Below are 11,937 nucleotides of genomic sequence, written 5' to 3'. Positions count from 1 at the left end.
TAAGATTGCGTGCGCAATTGATAACAGGTGCAAACCGCAGTATTTAAATGAGGTGTTGCGTGTCTTACGGTTTGCGAGCGCAAAATGAAATTTGACGAGTTGGAGTTAGAGATATTAGTGGAAGAGGCAAATTGTTGTGCCGCATTCAGCACCCCTGCCGTGAAAAGCACCCCCTCGTATATTCAATGATAAGTAGACCAAGAAAAAAAACAACACACTGACACTTCAATATATTTATATACACACTCACACAAACACATACTTAGGAGTTTATATTATATATATATTTACAAATATTATGGAAGACAACACAGTAAGCAGGCTATTAATTAATGACATCAATAACCATTTACCCGATTTTTGTTATCTGTGACTGTGATTGTGGGAAAGTATGACTATTGTGGAATCCATGAGCGCATTTAAACATGAATCATTAACACAAAACTGGACGCTAAACAGAACATGACACGGAATGAGAATATCATTTTTGTCAGACGAGGGGGTGCTTTTCACGGCAGGGGTGCTGAATACGGCACAACACCGGACAACTGCAGAGCAGGCGCAGAAACACTTTTTTCTCCATGAAAACACGTGATTTATTTATTATCACAAATAAAAAAATGTATGTGCCTCCTGTGGCAACCTTTTGCTGAATAATACTCGATTTAACATTCAAATAAAATATTTCTCCTTTTGCATGTGGAGATTAGCACCTTCCTTTCGAACGTATTAAATACGGACGCAATCACAATCCCTGCAATAACTTTCAGGCTTGGTAAATCTCATTGCGCGTGGTAAATGGACCAATTTGCATCTTCCCCTCCCAGTATTTAGCGATTTCTGAAGGGTACGCCCCATATGGATTATTCATCAGGGCAAAAGCACTAAATGAATTGCGTGTGCTATTTTGCGCATTTGAGAGGCGCAGTCCTCTTTGCACGCTGTTAGTAGATCAGCTTGTACATTGGTTTGCGGGTGCTGTCAAGTTTGCACACGTTTTTACACACGCAAACCTTTAGTAAATCAGGCCCTTGGTGTAACTGAACTGGACTGGGTATTTTACAACAACCTTGCAGGTTGGGCAATGGGCTCGCTCCACTTTCCAACTTGGCACCAGAGAGATAAAAGAGACAATACAACTCTTAAGAAAATCTATCGAGGATGTTGAAGGGATTTGTTCACTTCTTCTTGCACTTGTCTATTTCTGCGTCTCTTTTGATACCATTGCTTTGTACCACTTTGTACCACTCAGTTCAGAGGAACAGCAAATATGGCATAATGTGAAGATCAATGGAGATAAAGATGATGATCCTGGATAATTCTAGTCTGATCTGGTCCTGTAAATCTTAACTGCTCAGTAAATGAAGAAGCCTGAGATCTGTTCTGTTTTAGAAGCTAGTCTACATTGAACCAATTTACGATATGAACACGCTCACCCTCAGTGACTGAACAGGTTTAAGCAGCTCAGGGTGCTCATTTCAACCCAAACCTCAGATAGTTGTCTACTTATTGTAATGAAAAAATAAAAAAATAAAAAACAATCTAATCTGTAATTAGCTAAATTATGTTTGTCATACAACTGTTTTGTTATGAAATACCTTTATTAACATTAATTAAAATTTCCAAAACAATGACAGTGGTGTAATTTAATTTGCATGAAAGTGCATTCCAGTCCAGAAATGAGCAGCTCTGAATCCCAGTGTACAGTAAGACCTTTCTGATAACTCGTACACCATATTTTTATGTTTAATAACCAAAAACAGGTTAATATTACTAATTATTCATAAAAGTGCTTCATCGGGATGAATTTAATGATTGCTTATGAAAGCACAACATTATATTTTTTCAGTAAACATGAATATCAGTGTTACTGGTACCTTTCATATTTTCAGTATGGTGTGTTTTTTGATTTGCTCCTTATATTAAATAAGGTGGAGATATAAATTCAGCAGACATTAGAAACACCTGAGGTACTGGTACTGTCTGAGGATAAAAAAAAAAAAAAATCTTCTTCGATATGCTCAACTTTCAGGTGTTCCTTAGGCAGCAAAGTTCAGGCAGCTAGAGACAGAGTCTGAGGTGCACTTATGACCTCAGTACCCGGCTGCGTATCCCCCCTTGCGAGGATCTGACTGAGCCTCCAGTCCACCTTCGTGACAAACCACCGCCTGCACAACAGCACCTGTCTTGATGCGCTTTATCTCGTGGTTCTTCATTTCCAAACCCTCCAGGATTTTCTGTGAGAGGAGAGAGATGGCTAAATAAATACTGGGTCATCATTTTTTGTTGATGGGTGATAAATCCAAGCTTTGCGATCAAAGTTTACTTAAGTTTGTCTGGTAGGATCAAATTTAAGATCCTGTGTGTTATTATTAAGATGGCATGTTATTTTTCAGTCCCAACAAAATGATGAAGGTGTCTAAGTGCAGGACATTATTCTGTAAGTTAATGTAAAAAAAATAAATAAATAAAAGGAGAAAAAGGTTCAAAGATAACATTAGAACAGACTGAACCGATCTGGCATGAAAGATAACTTGCTAATTTCCAAAAAATTGACTTCCAGCCAAACTCCAACTTAGACTGGAGCTCTTCTTCCTTTTTATACTACAGTACAATGAGCCTAGATGGTAAATGTAACGACCAGTGTCCTTCGTGCGTGTCATTGCAAAGGTGAAATAATTCATTGTTTGCTGGTTTTAGATGAATAATTGTGTCCATGTACAGTCCACCATCCTGCTATTAGTTACATATACCAGTGTTGTTTGCTGTTTATGACACTCACTTCGTCAAAGCCACGCTCTGCTTCAGTGGCGTTGGGACTCAGCTGGTTATGAACCCGTGGATCTGACACAGCTTTTTCCAGATCATAGTTGAAGAACAGTGCATTCAGTATGACCTGCAGAGCATCAAAACATGTTCAGAAATTATTATTTAGATATAAAGATGTTAATAATGGCAAAAATGTGTCATTTACACCATTTTAGATGAACCCAGCTACAGTATGAACAGACACGACTGTGCATAATTGTTTACCTGAGCAATAGAAGTAGTGATTTTTGATCCTCCCGAACCTCCGACTACCATCTTGACTTTGTTGCTTTTGTCAAATAAGATGGTTGGAACCATAGAAGACATAGGCCGTTTCCCTTTTTTTTTAAAACAGAATTCCATAGTTACTTGTATTTATTTGAGAACGCCAACATTGTATGTTTCTGTTTGTGAACATGTCAGTCATAATCTAACCTGGCCTGATGAAGTTATTTGGGGAAGGAGGAAGATCGAAGCCGTTTATGAATAGTGGGGAGCTGAAGTCATCCATCTCGTTGTTAAGAAGAATCCCTGTAGAGCTTGACATGAATTTCGAACCAAAACTGCAGGAAAACAAAGACTATTAATCCAGTGGGCATGAAACTGGTTATTTTCCACAGTAAATAAGAAGGTCTTACAAGTGGTTGATGGTGCTGGTGGCCGCTACTGCACTTCCATCCTCTGATACCACAGAAAGGTGGGAGGTCCCATGATTTTCTGGCAGATAAAACTCTGGCTCGTAGTAGTTCATATGATGTGTGGTTTCATCTGTGATCTTTTCCCGGAGGATATCAGCAAAATAACCTGAGGTCATGTTTTGGATGAACTTTGGGGGAGAGAGATTTGAATTAATTAGATTTAAATAAGTTAAATTTTCTTTTAACATTCTTATTCCAAACCTTTAAATTATGTTAACTGATGATCAATAAAGTGGAAGTGGACACCAGGTACTGAATTTGATTTATTTGTTGGGTTACATGTGCAACTTTCAAGTCAGCCTTCTTTTTGAACAATATTTTTCACAATATTAGCTGTTTTTTGCCACGAGTAAGCAATCATTAAAGCAGTAAAAAGTGACTACAGTGCCGCTAAAGTACATGTTTCTCCCACAGACTGTCATTGTCATTGCACAATGTCTTCAAGAAAAAAAGTGAGATTTATGAACTAATTCTCTTTCTGTGCTTTTCTTAGAGACTTTAGACTTACATCAGTGATGTCGAGAAATTTTGGATCTCCAAGTAAAGTCCTCTTTGCATAAGCAAAACGAAAGGCCTCCACAATGCGATGGTAGGTTAAGATCTTTGTCTCTGGGCTGGCCACACTGTCGCTGTTGAGGTTGTACCCTGACAAAGAGGAAACAAAAGAAAAATTAATCATCGTAAGATTTTAGTCTTGGATTGGCCTCATTCTTCTGTGCGCAATCCTTCATGTTAAGGTAGGAATAAGAGATACAGATAATATACAGTCAAAGAGCTGCTATTATTAGGCCGAGCTGAAGGCCACAGAAGGAAGACTTCTCTGTGCTGACGAGACTCAGCTGTTTGACAGGAGCCAAGAATCATGGTAAATCAGCAGGATGTAAGTTTTGGCCTGTGACACAAATGTGAGGGAAGTTTCAACCAGTCAACTGTGTCCAATTAAAGGTAAATTAGTGAGATTAGTGTTAGTGCGTGAGGCGGGGAGGGCTCAGGGCGTGGGTGGCTTGTCAAAGGACAGGAAAGGTTCTATGAGATTAATTATTGTTGGAGAAAGTTTCTCATCCAATCCTCGGCGGCAGACGCTGTCACAGTTCTGACATGAAGCTGAGGCAGCGAGACAGTGTCTTCACACGCCGACAGTTCACATTTTATGCTCTGTGTGTCCAACCAACGGAGGGGAAAGTTAAATCAGAAAATGATGAAAACAGAGACGATATGTGATGAAAATGATAAATGATGTTGGGAAGAAATGAACTGATACAAGAACAACTTCATGAACATTGCCAGTCAGGGTGCTGACGACAGTCATATTTTGATTTTAATCGTTTTAATAAACACAAGTACATGTTTGCCACTCCTTCATTGTTTTAATTTCCTTCTCTAAAGTGGAAAATTTTAGATTGAACTTGACTTAGCTTTAGAAGCTTATTGGGTCTCTGAATGATTGTTTCATCCTTCATATGCTAATAACAACTCATATGCGAAGTCATCAATTTCCTCTTGAGGACAAAATCCATAACTGTGCAATCTACATGTTTTGATTTATATTCTGAATCAAATATGTTGCGATTTATAAAGCTTTACTTATTTTAGAGCATATTAAGTCATAAAAGAGAGTTTTTTCTGTATAGTAGCTCACATGCTGCTTATTGCTGACTCTTTTCTGCTAGCGTGACTGGAAGGCAGATTACATTAAAGCACATCCTCACCCACTCAGGATGTTTTTCAGGCAGAGGATCAAGGCTTACCATTCAAAATGTTTAATATCAGCGATAACACAGGGCCGCTAGCGGGGGCAGTGGGAACAACCATAGCGTACTCCCCCACATTCACCCTCAGAGGGTCCTCATCCAAAACAGGCTTGTAATCCCTCAGATCCTCCATTGTGATGATGCCACCTAAACACGGGTTGAGAAACAGTTTGAATGCAGACTTGAACAGAAATGGTAAAACCAGTCCTTTCCCTGGAAATTAGTCATCCAACAAAGGTTATAGGGTATATGTAAATGTATATAGCACAGCTTTATGCTTTGCACTTACAAACAATCTGCAGGAATGGTTCATATAACAGTATATGGTTTAGATTTAAAACACAAAACTGTTTACGAAACTTTACACCAAAAATTATGGCTACAGAAGTTCAAGCTTCAGTTTCTTTTAGAAACGTGTGTCAGGGGGTGTATCAAAAGGAATACCAGGAGGGAGTTACCACATACTGTCCTGTTATCTGTAATAAACTTTAATTAAAAATGCCCTCATTGGCACACGGAGACGGACCAAGAACAGAACTGATGCTGTTAGCACTTCAGGAACACATCTCTGATGACACTGACATTAAAGTTAATTGACCTGGCGATGGGAGCTGTCTCTTCACACCAGCACGCACAGTCAGGTCCAGAAGTATTTGGACAATGGCAGAATTTTGATGAAAATGCTTTTCTACAAAACTACAAAAGATTTTTGAAGTAAAATGATCAAGAATCAAACTGTTAATTTGGCCATACCTACTGTAAGGTTTTTGCTGTCATGTAATTTTTTTTTTTTTTTATTACTTTGATTTTTTTTTTTGCCTAAAGAAGGGCTCCTTCACCTATACAATTCCCAAATTCTGACAAACTGCCTCTGATCAACTCCAGACCTATCTGGTGCCTTTCTTTTTAATGTACCAAGAAACAGACCCACATTAATTTATTTTCAGTCAATTGTCCAAATCATTTTGGAGCCCCTGAAAACAATGTTTTTCCCCTAAATGGTAAATGGAATATTTTTGTGAAACCTCTTAAATCAAAGCGGAAAATGTATACTTTAATGACGTCTTAATGGTCTTATTTCAAATTCACTGTAGTGGTAAATGAGGGCAAAATCACAGAAATGTTGTCACTGTAGTCAAATGCTGTGAGCTAATACCCAAAATGGGGGAAATTTACATATTAACAGAGTAAGCTTTAGACTAGAGAGGCTATGTATGCACAACTTATAGGGAAACTAAACTGTTGTACTGTGAAACTATTAGTAACTAACTATAATAGTTTCACAAATGTTTCAGAAAGGTACCTGTTGCCTGAATGTCTTTCACAAGGTTCTCGGCCAGTTGTCCTGTGTAGAAAGCATCAGGACCATCTTCAGCTATTCTCCTATAGCTTTCTGCCAGTTTTGTCATTTTAATAGTTTCATTCTCTTTTAGGACGTCACCATTTTCCCCACAAAACACTTCACTGAAAAAGGAAAGGAAAAGCCTTTTAAAATGGAAGGACTACAACATATAAATGCTTGGGTTATAATGAGAAAGTGATTATTAGTTGACGCCTCTCACCACAGGATTGTATCATTCTTGATGGTGTTCTTATTACTGGCCAGGGCCGAGGCGAGTGCTTTGCCCACTGGAAACCCTTTTGTTGCAAGTTCAATACTCGGCTGGAACAAGTCTTTCCAAGGTAGTTTACCATGTCGTTGGTGGGCCAATTGATAGCCTCGTATCTCTCCTGGTACAGCGATGGACAACCCTCCTGCAGAGCAAGAAACACTTGAACAGATCTACGTTTAACAGTTAACAGTGTTCATACAGTGAGCTGTATCACTTTTGATGCTAAATGAAAATATCGCACACACTGACATCTCCCAGTTATCTCCTCCAATACTAAAATCACCAACGGTTTCTCTCAGCCCCCTTTCCATGCCTGATAGCATTTGGTTAATCATTACCTTTCTGAGATAAATCAGTGCTGTTCCCAAACATGTTCTCTGTGGCGTTGCCTGGTGCCGTCTCTCTGGCATCAATGGTCTCAGTGGTCCCTATGTTTGCGTCACACAGAAAGAAATGCATTGAGTGGGCTTGCTGTGGAAGTCAGAAAGTAAACAACAATGATTTTTGTGTTTTTGAATAAGCGCATACCCGTTGTTGCATTAAAGATAGTGAGGAAAAGCCCCCCTCCGATGCCCATACTGTGAGTGTTCATCAGTCCAACACATAATAATGCGGCTATGGACGCATCAACCGCAGACCCCCCTTTCAAGAGTATGTCACTGTGGTAAAAACAATTAAAACACACAAGGGGAGGGAAGGTGGGGAGATGGAGATTTGTCTTTACACCCAAAGCATAGGACTCTTTGTAGACAGAACCAGGAATTAATAAAAACAGATTGATGGCTTTTTCTGCTAAATTGAGTGTGTGTGTGTTTGTGTGTGTGTGTGTGTGTGTGTGTGTGTGTGTGTGTGTGTGTGTGTGTGTGTGTGTGTGTGCGCGTGTGTGTGTGTGCGTGCGTGCGTGCGTGCGTGCGTGCGTGCGTGCGTGCGTGCGTGCGTGCGTGCGTGCGTGCGTGCGTGCGTGCGTGCGTGCACAGCTCTCACCTGCCAACCTTTGAACATGGTCCAGCATCTGCTGCCACGGCTGCCCTTTGGTAGCGATACTCAGTCGGGGGCGTCCTCTTCCCAACACCAAAGAAGACACCCACAAAAGTGGCAACAGATGCTAACAGCAGTGTTGCCACTGCAACTATTACCACCACCTTGACCATTGTTTTGTTTGTAAGAATGTATATTCTTTATTCAATCTCTGATAAGGCAAAAAAGAGAAATGAAAAGAATGAGCATAATTTACTACTGAAAAATAGTGCCCCTAATAAGACAAGGCGGAGAAACATTCAAATATAATGTCATACTTGCATAAAACTAATGAGTAATGAATCAAATATAATAAAAATGTCATCATAAAGAGCTCAGAAATGGTTTCAGAAAAACCCCAAGGCATAATCCTGGGGTCTGTTTTTTTCACAATTCACAAAAACAATGTTTTTAATTCTGTTACTAAATTCAATATTCACATTCATGATACTGTTCTGCAGGTTGGTGTGGATGCTGTTAAATATCTTCATAAATGCGGTGATAGTTTATACGTTTTATGACATAGCCTACATGTACATTTCAAATCATTGATAGTATGTGCAATCTAGATAGATAGATTTATTATAGTACCCTTGGGTAAATTTGGTTCACAGTGAGTGCCTCCTCATACAATCTAAAACCATACACTCAACACAGGATAATATAAAGTGACAACAGTGCTTTGGCTAAAAGAACAAAGAACAAGAAGGACGGCCCCAAGATAAGAATCAAGATAAGTTAAAACATCAGTAGATAAAAACACTAAAATATTAAAACCAAGCAAAAGGATAAAAAATGTGCCTTTTCATAAAAACAAGATAAAGGAAACAATACAAAACATAAATACAAAGTTATGTTGCAGTTCCCTCACTTATTCATGGCACTGATGGCTGCTGGTACAAAGCTATTTTTGTAACGTTTAGTTTTACAAGCAGGTACCCTGAACCTCCGACCTGATGGGAGCAGCTGAAACTCACATTTAAGAGGGTGGGAGTTGTCTTTTAAAATAGAGCCAGCTATCCTCTGTAACTATTTAGAAAAACGGGGATTCTGGCTGAAGCTGAGACTCACCAATCAGCTTGCTCGACCATTTCACGATTTGGTTTAAACAGTTTTTTCAATCTGATTTGTTTACACAGTTTGATTTATTCTGCATTGTTCCATTTTGAACTTAAATCCCATCCTTTTTTTCTACTGACAGAAGAGAGACGGGGAAGGCATTTTTGGATACACTTATGCAAAATGTGTTAACAAAATTCATGACTTTTCCAGATGAAACACATAAAGTTTTGATTTGAATGACATTGTGTGATGTGTTTTCCATTTTCATGCCCTAGTGAGTTTCTATCACATTTTAAAGCTTCCCAGTTCTTATGTTCAATAAGCCAGATGTTTGATAAGTAAGGAAGTATAGTTAGATCATTTCTTGAACAGTCATAGAAGTTTTTGGTTGTCTAAGTTTTATCTAAAATCATACTTTCAAACTGAACAAGCTTTGCTTTTGAAATCATATGAATTCAGCCCAAACTACTCCCCTCAGTTCAATTTCCATTATTTAATTTTAATGAATTATCATTGCAGATAATCTGACTATATGATCTTCAATGAGCCAAAATTATCAATTGATCATGATAACCTTGTTCACTCATCTTTAAATAGCACAAATATAAGTCCTAGAGAGTACAATTATTTTTGAATTTTTATTATTTTTTCTGATATGATTAAGTTAAGCATGCAAGATTATTCACACCAGGGGTGGCCAGTTCCAGTCGAGGGCCACTGTCCTGCAAGTTTTAGATGTTTCCCTGCTTCAACACACCCTGATACAAACAACAGGGTCATTAAGAGACTTGTCCAGACCTTGATGACAAGCTGGTCATGATCCACTCATCTGAATCAGGTGTGTTGATGCAAGGAGACATCTAAAACATGCAGGAAGTACTGGAATTACTGGAATTAGACACTCCTAATCTACACTACAGTAATGAGCTCAAGTGTTTCCATACACGGAAATCATTTAACACAAGGCCACAACCAGGAAAGCAATGAAAAAAGTAATAAACTGTTCCTAGATTATTTTTGTAGCACTTCCAGTACTCGCCTTTCTTTCAGGTCATTCACCTCAGAAAAACTTTGGTTGTCGAACAAATATTATACAAGTACTCATGATTTGCAGTTTGATAGGAGAGTATATACAGTTATGTCCTCAGTTGCGTGTGTCCAATAACAGTACATCCAGCATTCCAACGCGATAAAATATGATAACGCGTGTGATGCATGACTCACAAAATCTATTATACCGTAGTCTATACAAATTTTGTGATAATGTGTAAAACTGCTGTTGTAGGTAATCGCTGCGCCAAGGTAGTGGTGTGTCACCAAAATATAGTTCCTTACAATGAATTACATGAACATTTTGGAGATCTTTGGACATTTATTTTGTCTCAGGTGTATCCATCCACCTCCAGTGATTATTGCAAGCTAAGCTGGCAGGGGCTTCGTCAGACTGGTTTATTGGATGCACGGAGAAGAAAACAGTTTATACCCTCTTATGAAACTCTGGGGAAAATTCGCAAAAACTCTTTGATGCTTGCTTGTTTTTACCTGAAATAAGTGTAAATCATGACCCGATAACAGCAGGTAGAAAACATAGACCCCTTCAGCTCTACGGACAACCTAAAACCAGCTTATAGAAAGAACTCCAGGCTACTCTGTGTCAAACATTAAACTCTGTTAACTCTGAACACCCCTGTGCTCCGGTCAATGTTGACTGAGTAGAAGAATAAAAGTACCAAGCAACTCTGGCGCAACAACCATGTGAACCTTGTCTGATGCCAGGGATTCGTTTTGCATATGTAAAATCTGACTGTAAAGCTGTCACTGCATCAACCCAGCTACACTTTCTGCAGCTCTATAAGACAAAAGACAAAAGAAAAAAAGCCTGGGGTACTTTAACTCAATGCCTATAAATCCTCAGGCAAATTCTTTGGTCCGTCACATGAATGAAACCAGATTATGTAACAGGAGGCCAAATTGATTCAGTTGCGCTCTTTTGTATTACCATGTGTATATATATATATATATATATATATATATATATATATATATATATATATGCATTTAAGCACATCAAATATAAAGATAACTTATAATTAAAAGTAAATAACAGTTGGACAACAGGTGGGTGCAGTCCCCAGTCTTAGATTTAAGTTATTTACTTAAATTTAATTCTCCAAAGATTTAAAAAAAAATTCCACCTTACCTTGATTCCTCTCACGGCCTCGACAGCCAGCTGCGTGTGTCAGCCAGAGTCTGCAGCAGCTGATAGGTGGTGGGTTTATATCACAAAGTCATTAAACTTTAACCCATCCCACAATAAAACACTTAACTTGTGTCACCGTAGTGGTGAAATATGCAGAAAGACAAGGAAAAAAAAAACAGAGGATGACATTAGCTGCTGTTATAATTATATGTACTCACTGTTCACAACACTTTCTGATATCTACAAAAGAAGAATCTGAACCTTCTTGTCTATAGGATGAACATTTCTCTAGCTGCTAGTTAACTTATCTGTGAAAAAGATTAACTCGCAGCGCCTTAAGTTTGCTGCTGATTCATTTTAGATAGATGACATATAACTACAGGAAAGGAACATGTTGACAATGTGATTTTCACAGCTCTATTACAATGCAGCTCTAACCAGAATTGTTGCTTCATTTGATGTCTAAGTTTGAAATAAGGTGCCCGGATACCAAAAGTAAAGCGAGGGAGCTAATCACATCTGCCAAAAGAGAGGAAAAAACACTAAAAAGAAACTGTAGGGGGTAGTGTGAGAGAGTGTGGGATGGGACGAGGAGGCTGAGTTGCAGAGAGCAACCCGACACCAGCTTATCTTTGTTTATTCCCATACAACTGATCTCAAAAGTTTAATCTCTGAACTCTGATGGGTGACACTCCGCTGTTTAAATGCCTTGGCTATTTAATGGGACAGTGTTCAAATATATGATGTTTTCTGTCTCAAAGAATGGAGTTGGAAAAAAGGTGGTCCAC

The 11,937-nt window shown here is 38.6% G+C and overlaps 1 protein-coding gene across 1 annotated transcript; it reads right to left on the bottom strand.

The window, feature by feature from the left end:
- Positions 1-1,588: 1,588 nt before the first annotated feature.
- Positions 1,589-11,300, bottom strand: ggt1b (gamma-glutamyltransferase 1b). The gene is made up of 13 exons (XM_061733385.1): positions 11,150-11,300; positions 7,855-8,059; positions 7,399-7,529; positions 7,209-7,298; positions 6,820-7,012; positions 6,561-6,721; positions 5,255-5,404; positions 4,015-4,151; positions 3,447-3,634; positions 3,244-3,371; positions 3,034-3,146; positions 2,783-2,896; positions 1,589-2,237 (listed from the first exon to the last, which is right to left on the bottom strand). Exons 2-13 carry the CDS (start codon positions 8,019-8,021, stop codon positions 2,094-2,096), a joined length of 1,716 nt encoding a protein of 571 aa, XP_061589369.1. The 5' UTR covers positions 8,022-8,059; positions 11,150-11,300; the 3' UTR covers positions 1,589-2,093.
- Positions 11,301-11,937: the final 637 nt, after the last annotated feature.

This window comes from Cololabis saira, chromosome 11 (assembly GCF_033807715.1).
Source record: "Cololabis saira isolate AMF1-May2022 chromosome 11, fColSai1.1, whole genome shotgun sequence".
NCBI classification, from domain to species: domain Eukaryota; kingdom Metazoa; phylum Chordata; class Actinopteri; order Beloniformes; family Belonidae; genus Cololabis; species Cololabis saira.
Note: the sequence above shows the minus strand (reverse complement) of the source record. Positions and strands in the feature narration are given on the sequence as shown.